This window comes from Bubalus kerabau, chromosome 5, assembly GCF_029407905.1.
Source record: "Bubalus kerabau isolate K-KA32 ecotype Philippines breed swamp buffalo chromosome 5, PCC_UOA_SB_1v2, whole genome shotgun sequence".
NCBI lineage: Eukaryota > Metazoa > Chordata > Mammalia > Artiodactyla > Bovidae > Bubalus > Bubalus kerabau.
The window spans coordinates 82,162,727-82,181,940 of NC_073628.1; the positions used below are offsets into that span (position 1 = coordinate 82,162,727).

Sequence of the window (19,214 nt, forward strand, 5' to 3'; positions counted from 1 at the left end):
GGATGTTCAATTTTGTCAATGCTTTTTCTGAATCTATTGAAATGATCATGTGTTTTTGTCTTTCTTTTGGTTAATGTGGTGTATAGTATTGATTGCTTTGTGTGTGTTAAACCATCTTTGTGATCTAGTAATGAATCCAACTTGGTCATGATATATGATCCTTTTTATGTATTGGAGGATTATTTTGAGGATTTATGCTAATATTTTGCTGAGGAGTTTTGCATCTGTATTCATCAAAGCTATCGGCCTTTAATTATCTTTTATTGTGGTGTCTTTGATTTTTGTGTCAGGGTGATGAGGAACCTCTGGAATACGTTTGAGAATGTTGCCTTCTTTTCAGTTTTTTAGAATAGATTGACAATCATAAGTTATTTGTATGTTTGGTAGAATTCCCTAGTGAAGCCGTTCAGTCTTAGACTTTTGTTTGCAGGTAGTTTTTCTAATTACAGATTTTTTTCACTTCTAGTGATTGGTTTGTTCACATTGTCTATTTCTTCCAAATTCAGTATTGGCAGGCTATATGTTTCTAGAAGCTTACCCATTTCTTCTGGGTTTAACATTTTGTTTGCGTATAACTTTTCATAGTACTCTTTCATAATTTTCTGTGTTTTTGTGATACTGGTTGTTATTGCACATATTTCATTTTTTATTTTGTTTATTTGTGTCCTTTCTTCTTGATGAGCCTGGCCAAATGTTTGTTGATTTTGTTTATCTTTTAAAAATCACCTCTACATTTTATTGATATTTTCTATTATATTTTTGTTTATATTTTATTTATTTCCTCTGATCTTAATGATTTCCTTCCTTCTGTTGACTTTGGGTTTTGTTTGTTCTTTTCCTAAGTCTTTTAGGTGGTAGGTAGGTTATTTATTTAAGAGTTTTTTGTTCTGTTTTGTTTTTTTGATGAAGATCTGTATTGCTATGAATTCCATCTTAGAACTGCTTTTTATGCATCCCATAGAAGTTGTAATGTTGTGTTTTTAAGTTGCATATTTGGTGTCATTTTCTGATTCTTCTTTGATTTCAATCTTGACTCATTGGGTTTTTCAGTAGCATGTTTAGTCATTGTTTGGCTTTTTACCCATTTTTCTTTTTTAGTTGATACCTAGTTTCATATTGTGGTCAGAAAAGTTGATTGAATTAACTTCTGTTCTCTTAAATGTTTTGGGGCTCATTTTCCAATTTAGATTATGTTCTATGGTAGAGAACATACCAGGCAACCTTGAAAAGAATGTGTGTTGATGTTTTTTGGATGTAGCCTTCTGTTGTTGTTCAGTTGCTAAGTCATGTCTGACTCTTTGACTGCAGCATGCCAGGCTTCCCTGTCTTTCACGATCTCCCAGAGTTTGCTCAAACTCACATCCATTGAGTTGGTGGTGCCATCCAACCATTTCATCCTCCCTCATACCCTTCTTCTCTCTCCCTCAGTCTTTCCCAGCATCAGGGTCTTTTCCAGTGAGTCAGCTCTTCACATCAGGTGGCCAAAGTATTGGAGCTTCAACTTCAGCATCCTTCCTTCCAATGAATATTCAAGGTTTATTTCCTTCAGGATTGACTAGTTTGATCTCATTGCTGTCCAAGGGACTCTCAAGAGTCTTCTCTAGCACCACAATTCAAAAGCATCAATTCTTCAGCACTCTGCCTTCTTGATGGTCCAGGTCTCACATCCATACATGACTACTGGAAAAACCATAACTTTGACTATATGGACCTTTGTCAGCAAAGTGATGTCTCTGCTTTTAACCCACTGTCTAGGTTTATCATAGCTTTTCTTACAAGGATGAAACATCTATTAATTTTGTGGCTGCAGTCACCATCCTCAGTGATTTTGGAGCCCAAGAAAATAAAATCTGTCACTGTTTCTACTTTCCCCCATCTGTTTGCATGAAGTGATGGGACCAGATGCTACGATCTTAGTTTTCTGAATGTTGAATTTTAAGCCAGCTTTTTCACTCTCCTCTTTCATCCTCATCAAGAGGCTCTATATAGTTCCTCTTCACTTTCTGTCTTTAAAGTGATATCATCTGCATATCTGAAGTTGTGATATTTCTCCTGGAAATCTTGATTCCAGCTTGTGATTCATCCGCCTGGCCTTTCACATTATGTACTCTCCATAGAAGTTAAAATGAGCAGAGTGACAATATGCAGCCTTGACATACTCCTTTCCCAATTTTGAACCAGTCAGTTGTTGCATGTAAATTTCTTTATCCATGCTCTCACTTTTTGTCTGTCTGTGCCTCATTTGGCCTGAAGTCAATCTTTTGTAGGCCGCATATTTCAGGTTCTTGTGTTATTATCCAATCTGTCATTCTCAGTCTTTTGATTAAAGCATTTAGTCTATTGACATCTTTTTGTAATGGCCACTTGTTTTGCTTCTATCACCATATGATGCTTCATGCTCATCTTGTATTTTCTTTGCCTCTGCCCTTAAATCAACCACTTTTTCAAGGAACACTGGTTGGTTCCTTTTATAGGAGAATGAATTTTAGGAATCAAGGGAGCTAGACTGTAGCTGTGTTCATTACTATAGCACTGTTATTGCTCTTAGATCCTATGGTGAAAAGATCTAGAGAATATATGTATATACACTAGCTCATACATAACTTATGCATCTGTATTTCTATATCTATTTTTTGTTTGTTTTGTTTTAAACTATGAGTTCTTGAGGCTTCCCTCGTAGCTGAGTCAGTAAAGAGTCTGCCTGCAATGCAGGAGACCTGGGTTTGATTCCTGTCTCAGGAAGGTCCCCTGGAGAAGGAAATGGCAACCCACTCCAGTATTCTTACCTGGAGAATCCCATGGACAAAGGAGCCTGGCAGACTACAGTCTATGACGTCGCAAGAACCGGATAGGACTAAGCAACTAAGCACATGGCACATGAGTTCTTACTGATATATCTATCAGATCCCAATTAGCACCTTCAGGGTTCATTCTCGCCTTCTACTTTTCCTAATATGTAACTTTTTTCTCTTTTGGTGAGAAATGTGGTTCACATAATCAGCAATATAGTTACTTATTTGTTATACCTGTATTATATTTTCAGAATTGCTATCCCTGCGTCTTTAAGAAGGCTTCCCAGGTGACTCAGTGGTAATGAATCTGCCTGTCAATGCAAGACATGCAGGTTTGATCCCTGGGTTAGGAACATCCCCTGGAGAAGTAAATGGCAACCCATTCCAGTATTCTTGCCTGGGAAATCCCATGGACAGAGGAGCCTGGTGGGCTACAGTCTATGGAGTTGCAGAAGAGTTAAACACAAATTAGTGACTAAACAACAGCAACCACTGCTTTAAGAAACAAATGTATCAAATAAGTACAGTGTTTATGTAGGGTCCTTTTAGTGTCTAAACTTATAGTCTACAATAAAAACACTGTTTTCCAAAGTAACTTAAATCAGCTCTTTCCCATCCTCTTCAGTGTGGTTATACAGTTCATTTGTAATGACTGGTGATGTTTGTTTTTTCAAATGCTTAAAATATATGTATTTTTGTATATCTTTTTAGATCTTTGCTTATTTTTTGTTGGGGTGTTTATTTATTGTTAGGTTGTGAGAGGTCTTAATATGTACTCTGGATACAAGTATTTTATCAGATACAATATTTGCAAAAAGTTCTCGCTATCTATGCCTTAACTTTTCACTCTGTTTTTATTTTTTATTGAAATATAGTTGCTTTACAATGTGTGTTATTTTTTGCTATACCACAAAGTGAATCAGTTACATGTATACATACATCTGGTCTTTTTTAGATTTCCTTCTCATTTCGGTCCCCACAGAGCACTGAGTAGAGTTCTCTATGCTATGCAGTAGTTTCTCATTAGTTATCTGTTTTATATATAGTCATTATATATGTCTTCCAGTTCATCCCACCTCCTTCCCTGCTTAATATTTATAAGTTTGTTTTCTACGTCTATGTCTCTATGCTTGCAAATAAGTTAATCTGTACCATTTTTCTAGATTCCACATATAAGCAAAATTGTGCGATATTTTTCTCTTTCTGACTTAACTTCACTCTATGACAGTCTCTAGGTCTACCCACATCTCTGCAAATGGCACTATTTTATTCCTTTTTATGACTGAGTATTATTCCATTATAGGTAATACTACATCTTTATCCATTCCTCTGTTGATGGATATTTAGTTTGCTTCTATGTTCTGGCTATTATAAATAGCACTACAATGAACTTTTGAGTGCATCTATCTTTTTTTAATTTATGTGTAATTGGAGGATAATTGCTTTACAATGTTGTGTTTGGTTTATGCCATATATCAACATGAATCAGCCATATGTATAAGTATGTCCCCTCCCTTTTGATCCTCTCTCCCATCTCCCACCCTATCCCACCCCTCTAGGTTGTCACAGAACATGGGTTGCATGTATCTTTTTGAACCATGGTTTTTCTACAGGTATATACTCAGGTGTGAGATTACTGGATCATAGGGTAGTTCTGTTTTTAGTTCCTTGAGAAACTTGTATACTATTCTCCATAGTGGCTGTATCCATTTACACTCCATCCAAACAGTAGGAGGGTTTCCTTTTCTCCACATCCTCTCCAGCATTTATCATTTGTAGATATTTTTGATGATGGCCATTGTGACTAGTGTGAGGTGATACCTCATTGTAGTTTCAATTTGTGTTTCTCTAATAATTAGTGATGTTGAGCATCTTCTCATGTGTTTATTAGCCATTTGTATGTCTTCTTTGAAGAAATGTCCATTTCCACTCATTTTTTGATTGGAGTGTTGGAGTTTTTTTTATATTGAGCTACATGAGTTGTTCATATGCTTTGGTGATTCATTTGCAAATATTTTCTCCCGATCTGTGGGTTGTGTTTTCATTTTGTTTATTAAATGTAAGGCTGCACACTATAAAACTCTTAAAGGAAAACATAGGCAGAACATTCTTTGATATAAATCGCAGCAAGATCTTTTTTGACACACCTCCTAGAGTAATGAAAATAACAACAAGAAAATGGGATCTAATTAAACTTAAAAGCTTTTGCACAGTAAAGGAAACCATAAATAAAGCAAAAAGACAACTATCTTTTCATTGATTCTCACAGAGCTAAATTTATTAATTTTGATAAGATACAGTTTGTCAATTTTTTTGTTTTAAGAATTATGCTTTTGGTTTTGTCTCTTAAAACTTCTTTGCTTAACTGAAGGTCACACATATTATCCCTATATTTTCTCCTAGAAGATTTATAGATTTGTGTTTTATATTTAGATATGTTGTTTATTTTGAGCTGACTTTTGGACAGCGTATGCAGGGTGCCTTGAAGGTTTTTTTTTTTTTTTTTGCCTTAGACATCCAGTTTGTTCAGCTTGATTATGAACTCAAGGAGAGTAGAGATAGTGTCTTCTAGTTTTTGTATCCTCGTAATGATATAATGCTCTTCACACAGCAGATACACTTTAAGTATTTGTTAACTTAATGATTTCTTCTGATTTTTTTTTTATCATACCTTGACCCACCACCCAGTACTCATGAGTGATTGTTTCTATAATATTAATTCCAAATTTTATTATTATTATAATAATATTATAATATTATATATATATTATATATATATAATATATAATATAATAATAATATTATTCCAAATTTATACTGATAAATTGCATTTATCAGTATAGAATACCTGATAGCCCTCAAAGTAAATCTGCCTCAGTTTTCAGTAGTTCTAAATGTCCTTGATAATTTTAAAGCATTGCTTTCAATGGAATTTCTGAATGTACTAAACTTTGAATCATATATTTTAGCCAAAATTATTCCTCTTTGCCAAGATCCCCGCCTGTCTATCTTTACTGAGTCGGCTTTAATTATGGATTTACCTAATAAGAAGAAAAATGTAATAGACTATCAAACCAGATGGCCAGATTGTCAGGTCCTTTTTGAAATGGATCCTGCCTACCAAGATAAAGTAAGTTTAAAAATAGTTTATTTTAAGGAAGGAATATTTGGCTTAAGGAACAGAAATGCACTGAAATTTTCAGATGAAAGGGATTTATTGAAAAATTAGAGTATCATAATTAATGGCAATTGGAAAATCACTCCCAGCTTATCTCCCTGTTTGTCTTCTTCATGATCTTTCCTCTTTGTTTTCCCCTGTATATTTTTTCAAACCTCCACTATGAAAATAATCTTTCTCTTTTATAGTTCCCTCATAATATTGGCTTGCTAATACTGGCCCCGACTTTTCCCATTACTATCTAACGTGGCATTTTTTTGTTCAATATCACGAAACAACCAACTTGCCTAGCTTGGGTCAAGATTCTATCCAAAGGCTGTTTTAAGAATTGGGTAAGGTCCCATAATATTTAGAACTCATCTTTTCTAGAGCTATGTGTGACGCATATACACTAAAACAAGGTAACAAGCCAAGGAATAAATGACTGATGTCTTTACTACATGGCTCAAATAACATGCTAATTATACAGTTAAACAGCCTACTAAAGCTTTACATAAAACGAAATATAAAAAGCTATCTAAATTTCTTAAAGTCTTAAGTTTCCTAAATATTTAGATATTTAACAGACATTCTTAACAAAATGAACTTCACATAAAACCATTTTAAATGTTTTAACCAAACCATTAGATTATTAGATCATACTATTATCATTTTAAAAACAAAATCCTGATTGACTTTTTAATATTTTTATTTATAGATTGCGAGTTTCCTGACTATTATTGGAAGTTCAATGGGCCAAGTTAGTATTTACAGCTGCCAGTTTAGGAAATATTGTACTATGGTAGAGAAGGCCAAAATCATAGGTACCAAAATATCATCTATGGAAGAATTAACTTCAACGCAGTTTAAAAGTATACTGTCTAAATTCAGAAACTACCTTCGACAGATTGTTAATATGGCCATTGAGAAGCGCATTGGTATTTTCAATGTTATGAGTTTTGATTATCAGTTACAATGCTTACCATATGTTGAGAACATCATAGATATGAGCCAAAATCTCTTGAGATCTGTAATTGAAAGAAAGAATGCAAATCTATTGGAGGTAAGTATTTTGAAAACTCCTATTGCATGAGAATCAATTTTTTAAATTTGTAACACTTTATTGAGATAACATCAGTTTATAATATTATGTAAGTTTCATGTGTACCACATTATATTTCATTCCTTTTCTTCCTATCCTGTTGCATAGTTGTTATTTCTACCTTTTTTCCAAAGTAGCCATTCTGACAGGTGTGAGATAATATCATTTTGGCTTTGATTTGCATTTCTGTAATAATTAGTGATGTTGAGCACCTTTTCATGTGTCTTTTTATGTGACTGTTGGCCATTTGCATGCCTTCAGTGGAGAAAAGTCTATTCAGCTCTTCTGCCCATTTTTAAATTGAGCTATTTGTTTTTCTCTTGTTGAGTTGTATGAGTGTTTTATATATTTTGGATCTTCACCCCTTATCAGATATAAGATTTGCAAATATCTTCTTCCATTCAGTAAGTTGTTTGTTTGTTTTTTTTAATTTTTTCATGGTTTCCTTTCCTGTGCAGAAGCTTTTTAGTTTGATGTAATCCCATTTGTTTATATCTGATTTTGTTTTCTTTGCCTGAGGAGAAAAATATTAAGAGAAATGTCAGAGTTTACTGCCTATGTTTCCTTCTAGGATTTTTATGGTTCAGGTCTTACATTCAAGTTTTTAATCCATTTTGAGTTGATTTTTGTGTGTGGTTTAAGGTAGTACTCCAGCTTCACTCTTTCACATATGGCTGGTCAATTTTCCCAAAACTTATCAAATAGACTTTTCATTTTCCATTGTATGTTCCTTGCTCCTTTATTATAAATTAATTATCCATATATATGTGGGTTTATTTCTGGGCTGTCATTTTTGTTCCATTGATCTATGTATCTTATTTTATGCCAGCATTCTACTGTTTGAATTACTGTAGCTGTGTAATATGTTTTAAAATGAGAAAGTGTGATGGCTCTGGCTGTTTTTTTTTTTCAGGATTGCTTTGCTTATTTGGGGTCTTTTGTGATTCCATATAAATTTTAGGATTTTTTTCTAGCTCTGTGAAAAATGTCACACATATTTTGATAGGGATTGCTTTGAGTCTATAGATTGTCTTAGGTAATAGGGACATTTTAACATTAATTCTCTCAATCTATAAGCATGAAATACTTTTCCATTTCTTTGTGTCTTCTTCAGTTTCTTTCATTAATGTCTTACAGTTTTCAGCGTACAGCTTTCATGTTTCTGGTCAAATTTACTTTTATGTATTTTATTTCTTTGGTATGATTTTAAATGAGATTGTTTTCTTAATTTCTCTTTATACTAATTCATTTTTACTATATATAAGCACAACAGATTCTTCTGTATTGATTTTAAGGCCTAGAATTTCACTGTATTCATTTATTATTTCTAATATTTTGTGTGGAGTCTTTTGGGTTTCATATATATAAAATCATGTTTTCCACAGGTAGTAACAGTCTTTGTTCCTATTTTCCAAGTTGGATACATTTTATTTTCCTTCTACAATTGCTTTGGCTAGGAATTCCCATGTTATGTTGAATAGAACTAGTAGGAGTGAGCATCCTTGGCTTGTTCAGAATTTAGCAGGAAGACTTTCACCTTATTACCATTGAGTGTTATATTGCCCCTGGATTTGTTGTATGGTGCTTCCCAGGTAGCACTAGTGTTAAAGAACATGCCTAGCAGTACAGGTAGATGTAAGAGACATGGGTTCGATCCCTGGATTGGAAATGCTTCCTGGAGGAGGGCACAGCAGCCCACTCCAGTATTCTTGCCTGGAGAATCCCAAGGACAGAGGAGCCTGGGAGGCTCCAGTCTGTGAAGTTGCACAGTGTCTGACACGACTGAAGAGACTAAGCACGCATGTATGGCCTTTATTATGTTGAGATATGTTCCCTCTATATCCATGTTGCTGTGAGTTTTTACAATGAATGAATGTTGAATTTTATCAAATGCTTTTACTACATCTATTGCGATGATCACATGGTTTTTGTCTTTTGTTTTCTTGATGTGCTGTATCACTTTGATCGATGTGTGTAAATGGAATCACCATTGTGACCCTGGAATGAATAAAACTTGATCATGGTGCGTGATCCTTTTTATGTGTTGTTAGATTTTGTTTGCTAATATTTTCTTGAGGATTTTTGCATCTATATTCATCAGAACTGTTGGCATGTAATTTTCTTTTTTGGTAATGTTTTGGTCTGGTTTTGGTATCAGATGATTGGGACCTCATAGAATGAATTTGTGGAGAAGGCAATGGCAACCCACTCCAGTACTCTTGCCTGGAAAATCCCATGGATGGAGGAGCCTGGTAGGCTGCAGTCCATGGGGTCACTAAGAGTTGGACACGACTGAGCGACTTCACTTTCACTTTTCACTTTCCTGCATTAGAGAAGGAAATGGCAACCCACTCCAGTATTCTTGCCTGGAGAATCCCAGGGATGGGGGAGCCTCGTGGGCTGCTGTCTATGGGGTCACACAGAGTCGGACACGACTGAAGTGACTTAGCAGCAGCAGCAGCAGAATGAATTTGGGGATGTTCTGTTCTCTTCAGGTTTTGGGGAGAGTTTGAGAATGATAGGTATAAGGTCTTTGTATGTTTGTAAGTTCTTCCCTGCAAAGCTATTCTGTCTTGGACCTCTGTTTGCAGGGAGTTTTTTAAAATTACAGATTCTGTTCCAATTCTAATAATTGATCTATAAATTATCTGTTTCTTCTTGATTCAGTTTTGGCAGGCTGTATGTTTCTAGGAATTTGTCTGTTTCTTCTGGGTTGTCCATTTTGTTGGCATGCACTTTACATGCCTCCTCCTGAGAAACCCGTGTGCAGGTCAAGAAGCAACAAATAGAACTGGACATGGAATAACAGACTGGTTCCAAATTGGGAAAGGAGACTGTCAAGGCTGTACATTGTCACCCTGATTATTTTACTTATATGCAGAGCATACCATGCAAAATGCTGGGCTAGATAAAGCACAAGCTGAAATCAAGATTGCCAGGAGAGATATCATTAACTTCAGATATGCACATGACACCATCCTAATGACCGAAAGTGAAGAGAAACTAAAGAGCCTCTTGATGAAAGTGAAAGAGGAGAGTGAAAAAGCTGGCTTAAAACTCAACATTCAAAAAACGAAGATCATGGCATCTGGTCCCATCACTTCATGGCAAATCGATGGGGAAACAGTGGAAACTGACAGACTTTATTTTCTAGGCTCCAGAATCACTGTGGATGGTGACTGCAGCCATGAAATTAAAAAAAAAAAAAAATGCTTGCTCCTTGGAAGAAAACCTATGACAAACATAGACAGCATATTAGAAAGAAGGGACATCAGTTTGCTAGCAAAGGTCCGTATAGGCAAAGCTATGATTTTTCCAGTAATCATGTACAGATGTGAGAGATCATCTACAGACCATCAAGAAGGCTGATACCGAAGAACTGATGCTTGCAAATTGTGATGCTGGAGAAAACTCTTGAGAGTCCCTTGGACTGCAAGGAGATCAAACCAGTCAATTCTAAAGGAAATCAGTCCTGAATATTCATTGGAAGGACTGATGCTGAAGCTCAAACTCCAATACTGTGGCCACCAGATGCAAAGAGTTTACTCATTGGAAAAGAACTGATGCCGGGAACGATTGAAGGCAGGAGAAGAGCGTGACAGAGGATGAGATGGTTGGTTGGCATCATTGACTCAATGAACATGAGTTTTAGCAAACTTGGAAATATTGAAGGACAGGGAAGCCTAGCATGCTGCAGTCAATGGGGTTGCAGTCAGACACTACTGAGAAACTGAACAACTGTTTATAGTCTTTTCTTATGGTTTTCTGTATTTCTGTGACATCAGTTGTTATTTCTCATCTTTCTTATTTTGTTTATTTAGTCATGTCTCTTTTCTTCTTGGTGAGCCTGTCTAGAGGAGATTTGTTGATTTTGTTTATCCTTTAAAAAAAACATCTCTTGGATTTATTTATTTTTCTTTTGTTTTTTGTTTTTTTCTTAATTTAACTTATTCACTCTCTGTTTTTTATTTCCTTCCTTCAGCTGACTTAATTTTTATTTGTTCTTTTTCCAATTCATTTATGTGGTAGGCAGGTTGCTTGAGATTTTTCTTATCTTTTGAATAAGGCTTGTGTCATTATGAATTTTCTTCTTAGAACTGCTTTTGCTGTATCCCATAGATGTTGATAGTAATGTTTTCATTATTTGCCTAGAGTTATTTTTTATTTCCTATTTTATTTCCTCATTGACTCATTCTTTTTTTAGTATCAAGTGTTTGGTCACCATGTAATTGTGGTTTTTTGCTTGTTTTCTTTCTATGGATGATTTCTAGTTTCATGCCATTGTGGTCAGAAATGATACTTTAAATAATCTCTATCCTCTTAGTTTGTTGAGGCTTGTTTTATGTACTAATATGTGGTCTATCCTAGAGAATGTTCCATATGTGCTTGAAAATAACGTGCATTTTGTTTGTTTTTTGATACAGTGTCTTATAGATATCAATTCTTATTATTTAGCTGCTAAGTCGTGTTCAGATTTTTGCAACCCTGTTGATTGTAGCCCTCCAGGCTCTTTTGTCCATGAGATTTCCCAGGCAAGAATACTGGAGTAGGTTGCCATTTCTTTCTCTAAGGGAGCTTCCCAACCCAGAGATCAAACCTGCATCTCCTCCATTGGCAGGTGGATTTTTTTTTTTACCACTGAGCTACCTGGGAAATCCATAATTCCTGAAGAAAATCAACCCCAAATATTCACTGGAAGGACCATTGTTGATGCTGAAGCTCCAATACTTTGGCCATTGGATGTGAAGAGCTGACTCATCGGAAAAGACCCTGATGCTGGGAAAGATTGAGGGCAAGAGAAGAGGGTGGCAGAGGATGACATGGTTAGATAGCATCACCAATTCAATGGACATGAATTTGAGCAAACTCCAGGAGATAGTGGAGGACAGAGGAGCCTGGTGTACTACAGTCCATGGGGTCACAAAGAGTTGGCTACAACTAAACAACAACAACAAAATTTATATCCTTATCCTCTCTATACTTAAGCACCTTTATCTGTAAATTGGGGATAATATTTGTAATTGACCTAGATAAGTTGTGAGAATTAAAGAAGTTAATGATTGCAAAGCTCTTTTACCCTTTCTGGCACATAGTGAACATATGTGAGTTACTTCTACAGTTAGAAGAATCATTGTTATTAGTTCCAGAAAGTTGTTTCTGAGCTATATGCATTTTTAGGAAGTGGTTCTGAAAGTTATGTTTATTTCTCTTTTTTCTGGCTTCTGCATGCCCCCAGGTGTGTTTTTATAAAGGGAAGTAGCATCCCTTTATATAGTTAAGGAAATTCCCTTATTTGCATAAGAGTTCCTAACTTGATATGTGTTTTTTAATCATAAGTTAACTTTATCAAATCCTTATTCTTTTTATCTGTTGTGATAATCATGCAGTTGTTTTCCTTTAACCTTTTAATGCAGTTAATTACATGAATTGACTTTGTAAGTTTAATTTCATATCTGAATCAATAGATAGACCTTACCAGTGTGCACATGCACATAGATATATTGCTACATTATTTTTTAAATTTTGCCTTTATGCTTGCTTATAAGTGAAATTGGTCTGTAATTTTCTTTTCTTTTACAATCCTTAACTGAATGTACTACTAGTGACAAAAAGGAAGTTTGGGAATATTTCATGTCTTTCTACTACTCTATTCTACAAAAATGTAACTATCTGTTTTATTTGGGATATGAGTTTAAGATATTTTTCTGGAATTTAATTGGGATTTGTGGTTGGAGTCAGGACAGTTGTCTTTACTCAGTCTTCTATTGTGAGCATTTTCAGTAAAATTCAGCAGGCATCATTATAAACCCATTACTATATTATTTTATTTGATTCTCAAAACTGTAATGAGGACACCAAGTTTATTAAAGTAAAGCCACTTTGGTTCATGCAGTTAGTAAATATTGGAACTAGGATTCAAACACAGGTCTCTCTGACTTTAAAGTCAATTCATATTAACCCTGTGATAAAAATGTATATTCAAGAGCAGGTTCACATATGTGCATGTACACACATATATACCCATACACCACACATATATACACATACACCATAAAATGGATAAAGTTTCTTCTTGGTTAGCATAACCATCTCTAGGTGGTGAAGTAATAGGTATTTTTATTTTATAAACTTTTTTATTGCTGTTTTTGCATGAGCATATAGTCAAGTAGAATAAAGTATTTAAAAAATTAGAGACATACACAGGCAATTCGAGGCTGTGAGCTGAAAATTAAACTGATATTGATTCCAGAATTATGAGTACTCATCAAGAGCCCTTGAAACATGAGGGAAACTATGGTAAAATTGTAATTTAAGTATAGGAATTTAATTCTTTTGAAAATCTAATGGAATGATATACAAATACTTATAAAAGGTGTGGATGTAATGTATATACATATATATGGGCTTCCCTGGTGGCTCAGATGTTAAAGAATCCACTTGCAATTTGGGACACATAGGTTCGATCCCTGGGTTGAGAAGATCCTCTGGGGGAGGGCACGGCAACCCACTTCATTATTCTTGCTTGGAGAATCTCCATGGACAGAGGAGCCTGGCAAACTAAAGTTCATGGGGTTGCAAAGAGTTGGACATAACTGAGCGACTAAGCACACCACAGCACACACATACATTTGTGCATGTATTTGTAATGATTGCGTATACTTATAATGGATACAAACAGGATTTGGAATCAGATTTGGGTTTGAATTATAGCTCTGTAACTCACTAAATTTCATATTTTAAGCTTATTAATCCTTCTGAAACTCAGTTTCCCTCTTTGCAGACTAGAGAAAATAACACTCAAGTAGTAAACATGTTTTTTTAAAATTTCTTAAATTGAAGAAAGTAGGGAAAACCACTAGACCATTCAGGTATGACCTAAATCAAATCTCTTATGATTATACAGTGGAAGTGACAAACAGATTTAAGGGATTAGATCTGATAGACAGAGTCCCTGAAGAACTATGGACGGAAGTTCGTGACACTGTCCAGGAGGCAGGGATCAAGATCATCCCCAAGGAAAAGAAATGCAAAAAGGCAAAATGGTTGTCTGAAGAGACCTTACATAAATAGCTGTGAATAAAAGAGACATGAAAGGCAAAGGAGAAAACAAAAGATATATCCATGTGAATGCAGAGTTCCAAAGAATAGCAAGGAGACATAAGAAAGCCTTCCTCAGCAATCAATGCAAAGAAATAGAGAAAAACAATAGAATGGGAAAGACTAGAGATCTCTTCAAGAAAATTAGAGATACCAAGGGAACATTTCATGCAAAGATGGGCTCTATAAAGGACAGAAATGGTATGGACCTAACAGAAGCAGAAGATATTAAGAAGAGGTGGCAAGAATACACAGAAGAACTATACAAAAGAGATCGTCATGACCCAGATAATCATGATGGTGTGATCACTCAACTAAAACAAGACATCCTGGAATGCGAATTCAAGTGGGCCTTAGGAAGCATCACTACAAACAAAGCTAGTGGACTTGATGGAATTCCAGTTGAGCTATTTCAAATCCTAAAAGATGATGCTTTGAAAGTGCTGTACTCAATATGCCAGCAAATTTGAAAAACTCAGCAGTGGCAACAGGACTGGAAAAGGTCGGTATTCATTCCAATCCCAAAGAAAGGCAATGCCAAAGAATGCTCAAACTACTGCACAATTGCACTCGTATAAATAATGCTCAAAATTCACCAAGTCAGACTTCAATAGTACTTGAACCACAAACTTCCAGATGTTCAAGCTGGATTTAGAAAAGGCAGGGGAACCAGAGATCAAATTGCCAACATCTGCCGGATCATAGAAAAAGCAAGATAGCTCCAGAAAAACATCTACTTCTGCTTTATTGACTATGCCAAAGGCTTTGACTGTGTAGACCACAACAAACTGTGGAAAATTCTGAAAGAGATGGGAATACCAGATCACCTGACCTGCCTCTTGAGAGATCTGTATGCAGGCCAGGAAGCAACAGTTAGAACTGGACATGGAACACAAACTGGTTCTAAATCTGGAAAAGATTATGTCAAGGCTATATATTGTCACCCTGCTTATTTAACTTATATGCAGAGTACATCATGAGAAACGCTGGGCTGGATGAAGCACAAGCTGGCATCAAGATTGCCAGGAGAAATATCAATAACCTCAGATATGCAGATGGCATCACCCTTATGGCAGAAAGCAAAGAAGAACTAAAGAGCCTCTTGATGAAAGTGAAAGTGGAGAGTGAAAAAGTTGGCTTAAAACTCAATATTCAGATCATGGCATCTGGTCCCATCACTTCATGGCAAATAGGTGGGGAAACAGTGGAAACAGTGAGAGACTTTATTTTTTTGAGCTCCAAAATCACTGCAGATGGTTAAAAGATTCTGGCTCCTTGGAAGAAAAGTTATGACCAACCTAGACAGCATATTAAAAAGCAGAGACATTACTTTGCCAGCAAAGGTCCACAGAGTCAAAGCTATGGTTTTTCCAGTAGTCATGTATGGATGTGAGAATTGAACTATAAAGAAAGCTGAGCACCAAAGAATTGATGCTTTTGAACTGTGGTGTTGCAGAAAACTCTTGAGAATCCCTTGGACAGCAAGGAGATCCAATGAGTCCATCCTAAAGGAAATCAGTCCTGAATATTCATTGAACAGATTGATGTTGAAGCTGAAAGTCCAATACTTTGGCCACCTGATGCAAAGAACTGACTCATTTGAAAAGACCCTGATGCTGGGAACGATTGAAGGCAGGAGGAGAAGGGGACAACAGAGGGTGAGATGGTTGGATGGCATCACCGACTCAATGGACATGAGTTTGAGTAAAATCCAGGAGTTGGTGATGGACAGGGAGGCCTGGTGTGCTGCAGTCCATGGGATCGCAAAGAGTTGGACACGACTGAACAATTGAACTGAACTGATTGAGTAAACATGCTGTCAAAACAAAATCAGATCGTGTACATAAAGAACATAACATATAAATGCTCAAAAAAATGGGAGCAGTTATTATGCACCATTCACGTTTCAGTCATAACCTTGTTACTACTACTGCATTTACTTCTTAGAACAAATTTACTCATAACAGTACTTATTTATATCTCATGTGCATGCATGCTTAGTTGCTCAGTCGTGTCTGATTTTTGCAACCCCATGAGCTGTAGCCTGCCAGGCTGTTCTGTCCATGGAAATACTGGACAGAAGATTACCACACAAGAATACTAGGGTGGTTTGCCATTCCCTTCTCCAGAGGATCTTCCAGACCCAGGGATCAAACCTGGGTCTCCTGCATTGCCGGCAGACTCTTTACCATCTGAGCCACCAGAGAAACTGTCTTTATATCTTAGCAGCATTTATTGTATGTGCAGGTTACATTCAAGTTCCTTCTGTTAACAATAGAAAGGATTTGATCTTGTTAATGCTCCGGTATTTAAGCAATACCTAGAATAGTGTCTAGATGATGTCTTTTTTTGAAATTATAATTATGTAAGTTAGTGAAAGATATTGAGTAACTACTTTTCTAAAATAATGAAAAATCATTATATAATTGTAATTGATTTGTTAATGATTTCAGGTTATAGACTCATCCTTGCAGAAGCTGGAATATACTCCCACTGAAATAGAAGAATTTTTGGAATATTTTACTTTTTTGGATGCAATTTCTTCAAAAATATCTAAGTTAGAAAAAGAATACACAATAGTTGCTCAGCTGTATTCTGTTGTAAGGTATTACCAGATCCATATTTCAGAAGAGCAAATTGCCATTTATAAAATCCTTCTTATCAAGTTTGGTCAACTAAAAACTTCTGTGAAGTTAAGCGAAACAAATAAAGATGCTGCTATTTCTAAATTCAGAGACAATTTGGAATCATACATCACTGGTCTACGTATTGAAGTTAGTAATTTAAAGGCCAAAGTAAGTTTTGTTTCTCATTATATAAGCCTAGCATATAGGTATTTCCTTTCTATGGAATCTTAAGTAAATAATTTAGTCCAGGTATTCTTAACCTGGAATCCACAGACATAATTTTGATTTGTGAATTTGAATGAGAAGTGAAATTATGTGTCTGTTCTCACTAACCTCTAACTGAAGTTTAGCATTTTCTCCAACTTTGAGTTAATGTAGACAAGCAACAGTAAAGTGGTGATTTTTTTCCATAGGCTTCAACAGACTGCTAAAGTTGGCGCATGACATAAACAGAGCTAAAAAAAAAACCCTGGATACTTTTTGGGCCTTAGTCTAAGCCAAAAGATAATAATTCCAGCTTCACTCAGTTATGAGGAGCAAACTACAAAAAACACCAACATTTATTGAGCTTTAACTAAGCATCAGTAACCATGCTACGTGATTTATCCTTTTTCTGCATGAAAACAAACAAACACCTGAGTTTTAAAGAGGTTAACTAACTTGCTTAAGATCACAGTGAGGGCTAGGGCTCCAGAATCCTTGCTTCTTTCCACTCCCCTCTATCCCCACCACCATTACAAGTTACTATTATCATATTTATTCAGTATATTTTGGTACCTAATATGTATTAGGCACAATGTAATGTATTACAATTAGTTACTTTAAAATTTTTCTCCATCTATGCAGAATCTATACTGGCTTCACACAAATAAAATAAAGGTGCAAAAATAGGCATACGAGAGTACTTGAACGCATTCAATTGCAATCTTTAAAATATTATGAGAAATTTCATATACATGTGTACCAAGGTTTCTGGTTCACCCTATTTATATGTTAAGTGTACTAGGTTGGACACTGAGATGGAAAATCTGTGTTACAGTAGGTTCATTGGAAAGTGCTTCTGGCAACAGTGTGAGGGCTTGAAGTAATCAAGGTTGGACAGAAGGAAAAATTGAACTCTAGTGTCATTGCCATGTAGGTTTCATAGAATCCTATGCTGTATGCTTAGTTGCTCAGTTGTGTCTGACTCTTTGCAACCCTGTGGACTGTAGCCCACCAGGCTCCTCTGTCCATGGGGATTCTCCAGGCAAGAACACTGGAGTGAGTTGCCATGCCCTCCTCCAGGGGATCTTCCCAGCCCTGGGATTGAACCCAGGTCTTCCTCATTGCAGGGAGATGCTTTACCATCTGAGCAACCAGGGGAATCTCTAAATTGGAATGACTCTGCAGAGTTATCCTGAATGAAGACAAAAGGGCTGGTTCTTTACACATCCATGATGGAGCTATAAGTGAAAGTGAAAGTGAAGTCGCTCAGTCGTGTCTGACTCTTTGCGAGCCCATGGACTGCAGCCTACCAGGCTCCTCTGTCCATGGGATTTTCCAGGCAAGAGTACTGGAGTGGGTTGCCATTGCCTTCTCCTTGGATGGAGCTATAGAGGGGGTGTAATCTTGTGTGACTTTTTGGTAAAGGGCAACCCCTGGAGAGGGTCTCAGCCAGAGTAAGCATCTATCTTTAGGTTCACTGATTCTTTCTTCTATCATCTGCATGCTATTATTGAATCAAATCCAATGAACTTCTACTTTTGTTTATTGTGTTTCTCAGTTCTAAAATTTTCATTTGATTTTTCTTTATATCTTTTTTTATTTTTCTTTGCTAAGACTTTCTATTTTCCCAATGGCTTCAAGAATATACATTATTTCTGTGCAGCATTGTTATAAAACCTGCTTTATATTCTTTGTCAGATAATTCTAACATCTGTGTCATCTAGACATTGGTGTCTGTTGATTATTTTTTCCCATGTGAGTTGAGGTTTTCCTGGTTTTTTGTATATGGAGTAATATTGGATTAAATATTATGCTCTAAAGTTCTGTGTCATACCTAAATGCCAGGTTGGTATTTTTGTTTTAGAAAACTGTTGACCTAGTCAGATTCAGGTCCCAAGTTCCAACCCACTTTCTTTGGGCTGTGGGTTTCTTTCCATTGTTATTTCCATTATCAATATCTCTAAGGTGCTGTTCAGACCATGTGTGTGCCATCCAGTGGTCAGTATTATTCTGGGTAGTGGTATGTTAGTTTAATCTCAGAGTCTTTGATGTGCTGAATAGGATCAGATCTATATGTGTGCAGCTCAGTTGAGCCCAGGAGTTCATACAACTTTACGTAATTACTTTCCAGAGGTCCTTTCTGTTTACAGTCTTCTTCATATTTTCCAGATTCTCTGCACTCTTTTTCTCAGTCCTCTGGTTAGAAAACTGGGACTTGTTACTGTACTCTGTCA

At 35.9% G+C, this 19,214-nt stretch overlaps 1 protein-coding gene across 1 annotated transcript in view; it reads left to right on the forward strand.

The window, feature by feature from the left end:
* Positions 1-19,214, forward strand: part of DNAH14 (dynein axonemal heavy chain 14) — a 440,851-nt gene that overhangs the window by 162,397 nt on the left and 259,240 nt on the right. The window contains exons 17-19 of the mRNA XM_055583763.1: positions 5,762-5,922; positions 6,668-7,012; positions 16,603-16,944. Of these exons, the coding sequence (XP_055439738.1) occupies positions 5,762-5,922; positions 6,668-7,012; positions 16,603-16,944 (848 nt within the window). The remainder of the gene's footprint in view (positions 1-5,761; positions 5,923-6,667; positions 7,013-16,602; positions 16,945-19,214) is intronic.